Below are 13,402 nucleotides of genomic sequence, written 5' to 3'. Positions count from 1 at the left end.
CACCAAGGTCAGAGTGACAGGCCTGTAGTTCCCCAGGCCCTTGTGGATGGGGCTACATTTGCTGACCTCCAGTCACCTGGGACCTCCCCAGTTAACCAGGACTGCTGGTAAATGGTGGGGAAGTGGCTCTGTGAGCACTTCTGCCAGCTGCCCCAGTACCAATGGGGGAATCCCTTCCAGCCACAGAGACTTGTGCTTGTCCAAGTGGTGTAGCAGGTAGCTGACAATTCCCTCTTGGATTCTCCCCATGTGGAACAGCTCTGCAGCTCTCACAGTGAAATTGAACATCACTGATCGCTCTTCTAAGAAAATCAGAATGAAACATGTTGATCCTACATCATGCACAAGTCATTACTGAGAATTGGCACCTTTTCTGTTTGCAGATTTAGAAAGCAAATATTTTAGTTGAAAGATCAAAATGTTGTTTATTAGCATTGAGGTTAACTGTTCATTCTTTCTGTTCCTTTAACTTTTTGACCATTAGGAGCAGCTTGAGAACCCTGCAAGACAAAAACTGAGGGTAAACTGTTCAGCTGTAAATCCATGTAAATACTTGTAACCGCTTGTGTGCATATGTAAAAAAAAAAATCAGGTATTCTTTGTTTTCAAAAAGCAAACAATCCCCCTACCCTCTAAGTACAGAGTTCTGATGTTCTACCCAGCATCATTTTCTAGGAAATTAATTCCAAATAAATAAAATAACATGGTTCCCAAATTTTTTGTCTGAATAATTCTATTCTTTAAACTTAATTAGTAAAATAAACCCTACTGAATTTTTTTACAGTCAAACAGATCATTTTTGCACCACTTATAATGGTTTTGAGAGGTATGTGATATACTTGAAAAATGTGTTTTGAAAAAGATGCCGAGAGCCTCTTGACAGTGGAAGACAGCAGCATTTCTAATTCTTCAAGAACCTGTAGAAGCATAGGGCTTACCTTTCTTATGGCCATGGGAATGTTGAAAAAGAAACAGACTGGAGAAATAAATGGCATTACTGATTATGCTTCAGGGGCAATCCTCCAGCATAGCTAAAACATGGAGGCTTAAAGAAATTGACTGCTCTGAGGGTGGACTGAGTATATGAAGAATATGTTAATGCAAGAACTGAATAAAAACTGAAAAAAAATCGTTAATGTTGAAAATACAGTCTTGTTGAAATTTGTTTTGTTGAAAATACAGTTTAAAGAGTAGGTCTGTCACTGACTTGACATCTGGGATATGCATAATAAAAATAACTGCTGTTGAAGCCAGTGGTACAATCTGTTATGCTATGAAGAGATTAAGACTTCACAATTCGGTTAAGTAGAGACATTGCTTCACGAAAGTCACTATATGTAGGTCATGGTTTTTTAGTGTGTTCAAAGGCTCTTTGTGTTTGGGAAGTGTGATCTGCATCTTGTTCTACAGCCTGTGAGTTTCTAAAGAAATGCTTGTTAGCTCTGCTTTTTCAGGACTTTATTCTTGTTTGGTGGTGCTTTCTGGTTGGGTTTTTTGTGTGTATGTGTAAAATATAAAGCTGCTAACTGCTCTCCTTCTGTGTCTGGAAAACTGCTGTTCTTCCAGCCTTTAACTGATGTTTTCCTATAGCCATGGGTACTTGCTGTCCTGTGTGTAAACTGTCACACTGTCTCTGACTGGTTTCTGCAGTGGTTTAAGAAAAGAAACCCCTAGAAATGTCTTTCAAAGGGCTTTTGACCAAACTTAAATCCATATTCCTGAGCTTCAACTCCACTGATTAAATATTTATAGCCACGATTTATTGATCTTTAAAAAGATTTGGCATGAATGAAAGGAAGTAGAAATGCAGTCAGAACTCAGGCAGTCACATGTGTCATGTTAACATTGGTTGACACAAGCTGTGTTGGCTGTGCTTGTTTTCAAATTTGTTTATGGTGTTACAGCAATACTTTATTCCAGATGCTACTATTAGAAACAAGTCCCAGCATACATTTATGTAGTTCAGAAATGAGTTCATATTTTAATGTGCTTGTATGCTAATTCTCTTGTCAAGAATGATAACTGTTCAATATGTTGCGTACTGTCTAGGGATATCCCTAAGCTTTCTGGTATTATAAATGACTGGACACAATTAACAAAAAGGTGGTTCATGTTTGTATTAATTTTTTGTTTTGTGTTTTGGTTTGTTTTTTTAGGTCCATTTTCCAGACACAGAAAGAGCAGAATGGCTCAACAAGGTAAGGGGAAGCATTGCTTATAAAGGGGAAGGGGAAGGAAGGAAAGCTGAGATTAAAATAAAAGGTGAGACAAGAATCTGAGAACAGAGTAGTTTTAACTTCATGTATGCATTATAGACCTGGAGTTTCTGGTTGCTGATCCAGATAGTCACAAGAAAGATTAAACTTAGTTTCATGGTCCTGAAATTGTGAATTTTATAAATGATTTTAGGTGGCGTTACAGTCATGACAGCTATAATTGTGTGGAAGTCATAGCAGCTGTAAACAGAGTCTTTAATTTTCTACTTGTCTGGGATACTTTCCAGTTACAGTAGGTTCCTAACCTGCAATCTAAAAATAAATGAAACTTGCAGTTTTGATCTGTGTGTGATAATCTAAGATATAAATCTATGTAGCTTGCTTTTTCAAAACTGTGTTTCATTCAGAGAGCATAGAAGTACACAGGTTAATTAGAAAATAGTAAGAAAAAAAACCCTAGAGTTTTCAGATATCAGAAAATTCAGATGCAGTAAAATACTGATTTTTCTACATTTATAACTTATGCATGTATTTAAGAACTGTACTTCCATGTAGATTTTTTTTTCTCCTTAGACTGTAAAACAGATGTGGCCTTTTATTTGTCAATTCATTGAGAAACTCTTCCGAGAGACCATAGAACCAGCAGTAAGAGGAGCAAACAACCACCTCAGTACCTTCAGTTTTACAAAGATTGATATTGGTCATCAGGTCAGTGTCTGGGGAAATTTTTTTAAGAGACCATGTTTTACATGTCATTTTCATGTAGCCTGTTCAAATCTATGCAGAAATATTGCTCAGCAACACTTGATCATAAGCCTGATTCTGCTTTCTGTTGTAATATTAAAATAAAAATTTGTGGGTTTTTTTAGCCGAGGATTTATTATATTTCCTGGGATCTGTGCTTCAGAAACCTGACTGAAAATTTGGAGAAGACTCCAAGTATAGTAATGCCTTGTCACTTGAAGAACTCACAACAATGTGATTTGAATATTGTTCATGTAATGTTTTATGTTAAGTGAGCAGGCAAAAGTAACTCTGGGAAGTCATCCCTCTGCCACGTGATCCAAATTCAGTTTTCTTGTAACAGATGCACTTTTAATCATGTTATGTGTGAGGTCAGTGACAAGGCTGCTGGCTTGGCTTTCCAAAGGACTGCACATAGCACAGGATCAAGGAGCATGCAGATGTGTGTCTTCTCCTCCATCCCATGACAGAAGGGATCTCACATGCCTGCAGCTGAGCCTGACCAGTGCAAGCTGAGTTCCCTCTGCTTGCAATAAGTTCAGCACTACTTCATTTTCCCTGCATCAAGCAGAACTTTTACTGCTGTTAAGATACAGTTTAACAGCTTTTGTTTGAAGATGTCTTTTGTGTTTCTATTGCTTGTCATAAATGGAATTTTAAGTAAGGATTTAAAAATCAACACCTCCACACACCCCTAAATGTTAGGAAACCTGAAATTAGTTTTCAGGTGTGATAGAAGGGAATTGTTTTTCTTGCTTTGTGGCTCTATTTCATGTAGACTAGTTTGTTATACTTTACTGCACCTTTTGTGTGTTGGGTTTTTAAATTATTTTTTTATTTAATTGTAAATCCTTTTACACAGGGTCTGTGTCCTGCACTAGGTATATTTGTATTACAGACTGTAGCGTTCTTTTTAAGTCATACTAATTTAAAGTAGGTTTTAGATGAGCTCCCACATCTCTGTATTGTTCTGCAACTGGATTGAGTAATCTTGGACAAGACAAATGGCTATTCTTACTTTTTATTGCAGCCTTGATTGAGCTGCACAGCCCCAACACAGCAGTGAGATTTTGATTTTACATAAATTATCAAAAAGCTGTAAATAGAAATATGACAATCTTTCCAGGGGAAAAAAAAAATCAAAAGTGAGGTTGTTAGTCATCCCCTCCTGCCTAGTGTTTGATGAACATTTGACTCTTGAGAGTGTGTGATTGATATGTGTTAGTTCTGTGTGAGGAAGGGAGAAAGGGAGAGTGTGAACACAATGATTGAGAGAGAGAACACAGCGTGGTTGGCACAACCTTTTGTGGAAATTATGGATTCTTTTCCATCTATTCTCACTAAGTTCCACTTAAGGCAACTACCGTTATGTGTATTAAATTTAGCTTGTTGTAGTTGAACAGAAAAGAATGTTTTGGGAGTGTTGGACATACACCTGTGCAGAGAAATTGGGTGTTTATGTGGGGGAGGGGGAAAGCTTGATTATTAAGTATTTTGTAAATCTTGAAGTTTAGTGGTCTATACCCAGGGTAATTGCCATTGGGATTGTGGTTAAGTGGATCCCACCAAGGTAATTTTTACCCTTGGAATAAGAATATCAACTAAACTGATAGCCTCACTTCACACCTTTTAATGTTTATAGTAGATTCTTAACCTCAGGCATGAATGGACCTATATTCACCTTTATTTTAAAGTTTAGAGTTTAATATAGTTTTGTAGAAGAATCCAACTTTTACTTGCTTCATTGTTCCAGCCTCTGAGGATAAATGGTGTAAAAGTGTACACTGAAAATGTGGACAAAAGGCAGATCATTTTGGATCTTCAAATCAGGTAAACTTTATTACCATATTACAGTGGGGTTCATGCTGCAGAAGTATTTGTGCTTACTTTACCAGAGTAAATCTGTGTATTGTAAAATTCCAGAATGACTGTGCTCTATTGCTTCAGGTTTCTTTGCCCTTTCATCATGACTCTTTTATACAGGTTTCTGAACAGGCCTACCCTACGTTTACCCAAATCATTCTCCACACAATTTTCAGTTACAGAGTTTTTTCAAAGTTCAGTCAATGAACCCAGCAATGTTTTTAGAATTGACCATCACAGATCTGTGTTACAGTGACTACTTTTGCCTGTTTGGAGGTTACGAAAAGGCCAAAATTGTCAGTCATTGACAGTCCAGCAAAGAGCAGCCTTCTGTGTTCCTCACTGCTTCTCTGGCAGTAGCCAGAAGGGTCATCAGACATCTCAGCTGCAGAGTCACTTCCAAAATTTGAATATGGTTATTCTTAATTTGGAACAATTTGTCTAAAGCTCAGCTATGCTGAAGTCTCTGCTGAAGGCCCCAGGGTGACAAGAGAAAATGCTACACTCTCCTTCCCTGGGTTCCAGAGCAGGTGGGGCTACATGTGTGAGCAGAACCCAGTCTCTATTGAATTGAATCACTTTCTTTCTGTACAAAAAAGACAGCTGTCCAAATCAGGGGTTGGCGTTGCTGGACAAAATAGAGCAGGATTGACTCTTGAGAATTTATTTCACTGGATGAATGTGAGAGCCCTAATGGAGAAATTTCCTTCAGTTTTCTCTTTGTTGCCATTTTGACAGCAGCTCTGAGAGCAGCCTCACCTCTTCAGACATAAGCCCTCAGGAAAACAATCTTGTCTGACCACAGACAGACCATAGAAATTGTTTTTGAGAAGCTGTTTTTGAGGCATTAGAAATTACAAGTCTTCCAAGGCCACTTATTTCCTTTAAAGCAGAACTATTTATACAGAAAGATGTAAATCTAGGGTGATTTTTTGGGATTTTTTTTGGGTTTTCTTGGGTTTTTTTGTTTGGTTTGGTTTGTTGGTTTTCGTTTGGTTTTTTTTTTTTTTTTTTGATATCTGCTCATCCTCCTGAAGTAGATAAAAGTATAAAGGCCAGTAGGTTTGTAAAAAAGTTTCAGGCATAATGTCCTGTTACATAGACCTGAAGGAAATCTATCCATATGTCTCATTGCAACCTACTTGGAGAAGTGGTAGACAGCTGCAATAGAATCCAATTTAAAAGGCTGAAATAAATTCCTTGAAGTGGTTTAAATAACAATAATAGTGCTGGGTCACCTAGGTTCCTGTTGAGCCCAGCAGGCTGCTCCTACTGCCAGTGCCATAGGCTTCCAGGAAGAAAATGGAAACGAGAGCTATGGAGTGACTACCATAGCTTCTAGGAATAAAGGCTTAGACAAAACCATCATCAAAGGAAGTCCTGTTTCATATTTAAGACTTGTCCTTGGCACCTCATTTGGATAGGGCTCTTTTTGAAAGGCTTTTGGTATTCAAGTTTAAGACAGAGAGGCCCCCTCGGTCCCCAGGATCAGTTGTTACTGTTTGATGTTGTTTGTTTTTTTTAATAATTTGATTTATATATCTTCTGAGAGTCTTATCATGGGGATTGTCTCAGTAGAAACAGGAAGAATAAGTGTCTCTTGGTACATTTAGATACAAAGTTAAATACAGATACCAACCTTAAATTATGTCTCACATTGCAGTTTTGTGAGATTATAAAGAACAGTCTTTCTGCTGGAGAAAAGTCCATGCTTTGGAGAACTTATCCCTGTAGATTTTAATCTCCAGTTAAATTAGTTTGTTATAATTTTAATTTATTTTTGAGTTTAAAGTTACTCCCTAAATATAGTAGAGAAAGAAAACAACCTCTCTAAGCCTTCATAAGAATAGTTGTAGGAAGCCAAGCCCTGGGTGGTGTGTGGTGAGGGAAGGAAGGAAAGATTTTACTTTATTTATAATTTTTTTTCTGTTCAAAGTGCATTAATTCTTTGAAGAATCCCTTTTTATCCTGCAGTTTCACTATTGTGGCTTCTTGTAGCCCTTTCTGCTGTCAGTTGTTTGTGGTAGGGTGTGTCCATTTGCTTTGGACCTTCCATAGTACATTTAAGTAGTTACAATGTCTCTTCAAAACTAGACTATTTTTTTGCTTCATCCTTGAGGGTTTTTTTTTTCTTCTTTTGGGTCTGCTTTTAATTTTAATTGCAAAAGGAGTGTGTTTTGGTTTAGTTTCTATTGTTTCTGCAAGTATATTGAGAAAAATATCCAGAAAATTTTTCAGAACCCTTGAAAACAGGTTCTGTGCATCACCTAGGATCCATTTAAGAGCTTCAGTCTAAGTAGCTTGAATAGCTACTGGAGAATGTATTTAAAAGTTCAGTTTGATGACCGTATTTGTGAAGGGAATGTTTTACCTTTCTCTTACTGTGGAGTTCATGTTAAAAAAAATTATCAAAAGTCATGTTACAGTTTAAATGTCTAGTTCTTGGTGACAAATATGGGCAAGGGAAAAATTTCAACTACTTGAGCAAATGAAGATAAAATCTAAACAAATTGTTAATAAAAAGAAATCGTATGTTTGCTAAAGTGCATGAATGTAGCAGATAGTTGGGGAAAGTTAAAGGTTATGGATCAACAAAAAAACAAGCTAAAGTTGGTCAATTTAAGTGTGAACTGTAGGAAAGCAAAAAAGACTGAGAGATTAAAGAAATAATTGTTAATAGCCTGTTTTTTTAGCCTCTCATGACACAAAAACATCGATATACTAAAAGAGTTTTAGGCTGCAGATTTAGACCCATGGCAATTTTTTTCAGACATGGAACACTTGAATGAGGAAATTCACTACATGGTACTGGCAGAAGACAGATGTAAAAATAGGATCTAAATACCTTCTGAAAACAATTGAGATAGTCCAGTGTACAGAACCACATATCACTGTAATATAGGAAATATTTTTGTCCTGACCTTTTATTTTTCTCTTCTTTTTTCTTCTGGGTATCTTCCATGGGCTGCAATGACCACATGCAGTGTATTGCACTTCCCTTTTGCTTCAGTGCAGCTGCTGTTAATATTCTTACAAGAGTGTCCTCATTAAACTGTAATCTATCTCAGTGTTCTGTATCTTAAAGGGATCATAAATATTTCTGGGATATGATGATCTGAATGTATAGAATTTGCTTACTAAATGAGCTTTCAAGTTATATGGTGTATGACAGTGGAATTGTGTAAGCATCGACTGTAAATGGACCCAGCCAAATATCTTCAGGGATAAAACCATATTTAGCTTTATTGTAAAGTTAAATGTTGTTGACTTAGTCCCCTCAAATGCAGTTTGTTGCTATTTTTACTTCAGTTTGTCATCATGTTGTTATGGATTTTCAAACAAGCATATTGCTTCCCGGTCTTCATAACACAAATAGTTCTGATGCTGCAGAGTGCTGAGATTGAGGTTTCAGTTGCAGGTTTTAATTGACCTTGCTTCTCTGTGTCATGTTGTTATGCAATTATATATATATATGTGGGAGTGTATTTATATATATCCCTACTATCTCTATATATAGTTAGATAGGTTAAAAATAGAAATTACATAGTTTTAAATTGTGTATTAAAAGTTATATACCTATTTTTAAACTGTACAGTCACACTACATTCTTTCCAAGGAAAGCAACTGTCACCTTCCTTTGACATAGACCCCATCATGTTGTTGTCTTCCAGTTCCCCAAACTGGCCATTGAACAAAAGGCATTCTGCATTGTGTTATCTGTTGAGTAGTCAAAAATAAATTCCAGCATTGGATGTTTACAGGAAAGCCTTGGTATTATTGTTTATTTCTGTTTAAGGGATTGATAAGATTTGCATTTGTTGAAATCCCACAGACAGCACCACCCCACACAGAGCAGAGGAGGCTACACATGATTTGGATAATGTGTATGTGGAATGCAGCAACTCTCACCTGTTTTCTTTTGACAGTACCTTGTGGCCATCAGGCTCAGGGGGAGGGAAGAGCAATCCTGCTGTTCTGCTCTTACTGTGAGAGTAATTTATTTTATGTTGACTTGAGCCTAGAATGGACGATGAGGAGAGCAATTCCATTTTGTACACAATTCCCCAAACATTTTTGTAATAAGACTCCTTCATGCTCCCAAACATGGCTAACAGAGTTTCACTGTACAGGCCAGGTTGAGGAACTGATGTGCAGAAAGCAGGGCTCAGCTGCAGAATCTGGAACAGTATGGCCTGCAGAGGAAACAGTTCCCCCTCCTTCCAGCAGTGTCTGGCTTTAAGCTGCCTCATCTCCATCCCACTTGGTTCCTTCTTCCATTTTTTTTTTAACTGGGCAACCTGTTCAGAAAGCTCTTTAGATTTCATTTGTCCTTCTGTTCTAGACTCTATCTCCTTAGCTAGTGTCCTCATCCAGCTCATCTTTCTCTCCCCCACTACCTGGAGCATGCTATTCAGCCTGCTGGGTTTTGCTTTTAGCTCTCAATCTGTAGAATCATTGACCAATTCCCTTGCTAAATCAGAGTCTCAAGCTTTCTTCCTGAATTCTCAAAATTTGCTTGTTTTCAGAACCGATGTGTCTCACAGCAGTATCAGTTCTTGGAAAAAAGTTTCTCAGCTCTGCTGGTACAGAGCTTGACCTGCATGAAGCTTCAGGGAAAGCAGCTAAAAATCCAAGCCTGAGTTGTGTGCAAATAATCTTGTAGCCTTGTAGCATGGGGAAAATAGATGGAACTTCTTTTTGCCGTCTTCTACAGATCTGAAATACAGGACAGAATCTGGAAAATTTCAGTCACTTGACTTTGCATCCACAGAAGAGGGATGCAAGAAGTGTTCGGGGAAAAATTTGCATAGTTTTTAATGTATTCTCTAATTTGCTTCCTGCCTTCTCTCCTTTCAGAAAGGGCTCAACTGCTTTTGGCTTAAAACTTTCTTAGAGGATCATTCAGCTCAGCATGCCCAGCTTATTGAAATTCTAAATACGACTAGCTTTGCAGGTCTATGAATATTTCAGACAAGTTTCATTTTTAGCTGAACAGCCATCTCTGTCTAGTGCTTCTCATGGTTATGTTAGCTGAGAGTAGACTTGGGTACATTTACTATCAATGAGATTGTGGAGAGCTTTCCTGAAATGGAGTACGATTTCTGTGTCCATTATTTCCAAAAAGCAGGGCCCCTTGCTTGTTTTCTGTTATGCATCCTTCTGGAGATGGTAGCAAACCTAGGTATTAATTTGAGTGATTTTGGTGACAGCAGAGATGTTTAAAGGGGATGTTTTTGCAAACTTGACATTGTTTTATATTCTAATACTTCAGCATGCGTTTTTTGTGCATACACTGAGATACAAAATAGGTTGTCATGATACTGCAAAACAGAAGTAACTGTTCATTGCAATTTAGTCCACAAAAGTGAAATGTGTATTTCCTTTTTTGGTTTAGTTTTGTTGGAAACTGTGAAATTGATTTGGAGATCAAGAGATACTTCTGCAGAGCTGGTGTGAAAAGTATACAGGTGAAATTCACTTTTCTTCTTTTGACTTTCATATTACTTAATCATTATTTTCTGATGAAATTATCTCTAAGAAAGAAACAGTAATTTTGAAGTTTCGTTGTTTAATATTTTTTCCCATTTGAATAGTATTGATATTGCATAATAATTTTGGTAACGTGACTTAACAAAAGAATAAATCCTTTTGAGATGTAGAACTATTAAAAATATAACATTTACTACATAAAAAGCTGGACATAACTTCACATCCGGCCAGTGTGATGTGTCAGTTCATAAAGGCACCACGGAGCTTAACGTTTTATTTCATTTAATATCTTAGCGTTAGATGGAATTACTGGTTTAGGTTAAATTACTATTAGTAGTCTTGCCTTCTCATATTGTTTCTGAGATTTCCTTAACTTTCTGATAACAGATTACTCCCTAAGGAGGAAAATTAGCTCTTTTGCATGTGTGTGTCTTGACACACCTATAAGCATTTGCCTGCTTTTGCTCTGGTACCTGTGGATGCCACTGTGCTTCTGCCTCATTTGTTTACACTGAGCTGTAGAAATAATCTACTTCACAGTTTTAGAAGATTACCACTAACATGACAGCATGATACAGATGAATGGAACAAATTTTTAAGCCTAGCTGTTAAGTGCTTGTGGGAAATTTTTTGGTTTGGATGGCATGTAAAGAAAGTTTTAAATATATATATATATATATATAAAAATAAATAAAATTCTTCCATAAGCAAATATTTAATGAATTAGAACTATGAGCATTTCCAGCAAAAAAAATCTACTTAAAACTTGAACTAAAGTCAATTTCATTGTCTTTTTTTTCTTCCCCTTCCACAGATCCATGGCACCATGAGGGTTATCCTGGAACCACTAATTGGAGACATGCCCCTAATTGGAGCACTGTCCCTTTTTTTCCTTAGGAAACCTGTAAGTACTTTTATCTCCCTTTCCAATTTTTTTAGAGTGCTGATGACCCAATGTGACATAATTCCACTGGAGAATGTGCTAGGCCAAAGTGCATGTTTAGGCAGGAATAATAGTGAAACAAAGGTGAGCCAACTAGGTCTTGCTGGTATGAAGATGATACAGCCAGACTGGCATGTGTAAACAAGAGGACAGCCCTCAAATTCTTTCAGTTTTAGGCACAGCACTTCGACTAATCTTTTATAAAAAGATAAAGGATAACATAATACACATTGCACAATGGCTGGTAGGAAATTCTTTGATGTTGTGTATGTGTGTGTGAGGCAGTTTCTGCAATTCGAAGTTTGATACTGCTTTTAGTAGGTATCAATAAGAGAGTGTAATAGAAATTGTGATTGTGAACATGGAAATTCTTATGCTACATAGGTTACTTTAAAGAAAATAATTGTTTCCATCTCTTACTTGGAAGTATATTTTACATTGGAAGCTTTTGTTGAATATGTTCTAATTAAACATTAAAACTTACAATGTCAAGATTTAACAGTTCCAGACTGGCAGGTCACCAATTAGAAGTGTATGGGTTTAGACGCTTGGAAGGATCTCAAATTGATAATCTTAGTTTCATCAGCAGTCTGAAATTCTGGAAATATGTTCTAGTTTACAAATCTTGGGGGGGTGAGAGTGAATTCCTCAACAGCTTTAGGAGGTATGTTATTTTCCTCAAATAAATCACAATATTGTAATGCAGTTCTTTTGAAACAAATGTCCCATGATAAATTTTTGCTAGCTTGTTGAAAAGATAGGTATGGTTTTGGGTGTTTATGTATGACCTAGAAAAAACTTGTGTCACTTGTGTCTTATTAATATGGCTTATTTAATCTGTTGGGAGAAACCATATGGGCTTGGGTAGAAGGAATGGAGACTTAAATCTTAGTATAATATGCAAGAATTTGGGAATATTTTGTGCCTGATCTAGCCAATGTTTTTGTAAAAGTGAATTAGTTAATGCAAAACTGATAAAGCATAGTTGCTCTTATTTGGAAATAGTTGAGGAAGTACATTGGGATGAACCAAATTTGGATTTTCACAGATTTCTTTGAAGTGAGTCTAAACGCTAGGAAGTGTCTGGTTAAGTTTCACTTCATTTTTACCTTCTGGCTGGGCTGTGAGTGTAGAACATCTGTTAATCTTTATATTAACAAAGTGCACATGGCCCTGACAAGGATTGAATGCTGTCTTATGCTGCTTTGCACTGTGTAATTGTTAGCATTCTCTCTGATATTATTTTGCTATTTAGTCTTCTCCCAAACAGTTTCCAGACTCAGTACAGTGCCTAGCTCATTCCCGGGACCATCCAATAAACAAGTTAAATGCAAACATTCTGGTTTGGAGGAGCAGGGAGAAAAGTGTGGCTGTGTGGATGGAGGCTTTGCTTTTTATTTTTTCCTACAGGAATAACCTTTCTCCATGTTCTAGATGTGGTTTATGTTGTCTCTCTCAGTTCTGTTTTGTGCAGTCCTTCTGCAGAGCCATTCTGACACACTGTGCTGGAGCCATGACCTGGCCCAGCATGTCTGGCTCACTCCCCTGGGGTACCTCCTGCAGCTGTTGCTCTTTGGTGCCTTCTGTGGCAGAGCTTGGAAAGCTGGCCGTGGTAGGGAGGGAGAGATCAGCAGCAGGCATCCTCAGAAGCAGTTCCTGGCACTGCTCTGCTTCCCAGCATTGTGTTCCTGTAGGATGTATCCAAACCTTCCCCTTCTGGTACTCCCAGAGCCCCCTCCAGTAGACTTTAATTCTCATACCTGTGCCCAGTCCTTTCTGTCCCTGATTCACTCTTCAGTGTGATGCATCTGCAAAGTGCCTAACTAGGACAACTTGCACTGGAGAGAAGCAGCTGAAAATGTAGCAAATGAAACACCTCTCAGTTGTGCTCAGTTTCTGAAGTTGGGGAACTACTTTGTCCACGGCAATTTTGTCTTTGCTCCTACCCCCATTACACTTTATTAGGGATTTGGTTGACTTAGTGGGACAAAAAATCATGGGAGGTAGAGTGGAGTATCAGCTTGGACTATTAAAAAAGTCAAGCTGTCCCCAAAAGTAGTCAGTTACAGAACTGTTAAAAGTGTTCTTCCCCCTCCTTTCATTTAAAAACTAAGATAGTGCTCAAGTTTCTAGCAAAGCTAAGGGT

At 37.5% G+C, this 13,402-nt stretch overlaps 1 protein-coding gene across 4 annotated transcripts in view; it reads left to right on the top strand.

The window, feature by feature from the left end:
- The window catches only part of ESYT2 (extended synaptotagmin 2), a 77,486-nt gene that overhangs the window by 28,065 nt on the left and 36,019 nt on the right, over window positions 1–13,402 (top strand). For all 4 annotated transcript variants that reach the window (XM_085050291.1, XM_085050293.1, XM_085050292.1 and 1 more), the window contains exons 2-6: window positions 2,157–2,198; window positions 2,790–2,924; window positions 4,714–4,790; window positions 10,219–10,291; window positions 11,128–11,217. In XM_085050291.1, coding sequence (XP_084906417.1) covers window positions 2,157–2,198; window positions 2,790–2,924; window positions 4,714–4,790; window positions 10,219–10,291; window positions 11,128–11,217 — 417 coding nt within the window. The remainder of the gene's footprint in view (window positions 1–2,156; window positions 2,199–2,789; window positions 2,925–4,713; window positions 4,791–10,218; window positions 10,292–11,127; window positions 11,218–13,402) is intronic.

The sequence above is a fragment of the Lichenostomus cassidix genome, chromosome 2, assembly GCF_008360975.1.
Source record: "Lichenostomus cassidix isolate B80296 chromosome 2, HeHo_3.0, whole genome shotgun sequence".
In the NCBI taxonomy this organism is placed as follows: domain Eukaryota; kingdom Metazoa; phylum Chordata; class Aves; order Passeriformes; family Meliphagidae; genus Lichenostomus; species Lichenostomus cassidix.
The sequence above is the reverse complement of the archived record's forward strand: the minus strand, read 5'-3'. Positions and strand labels throughout refer to the sequence as shown.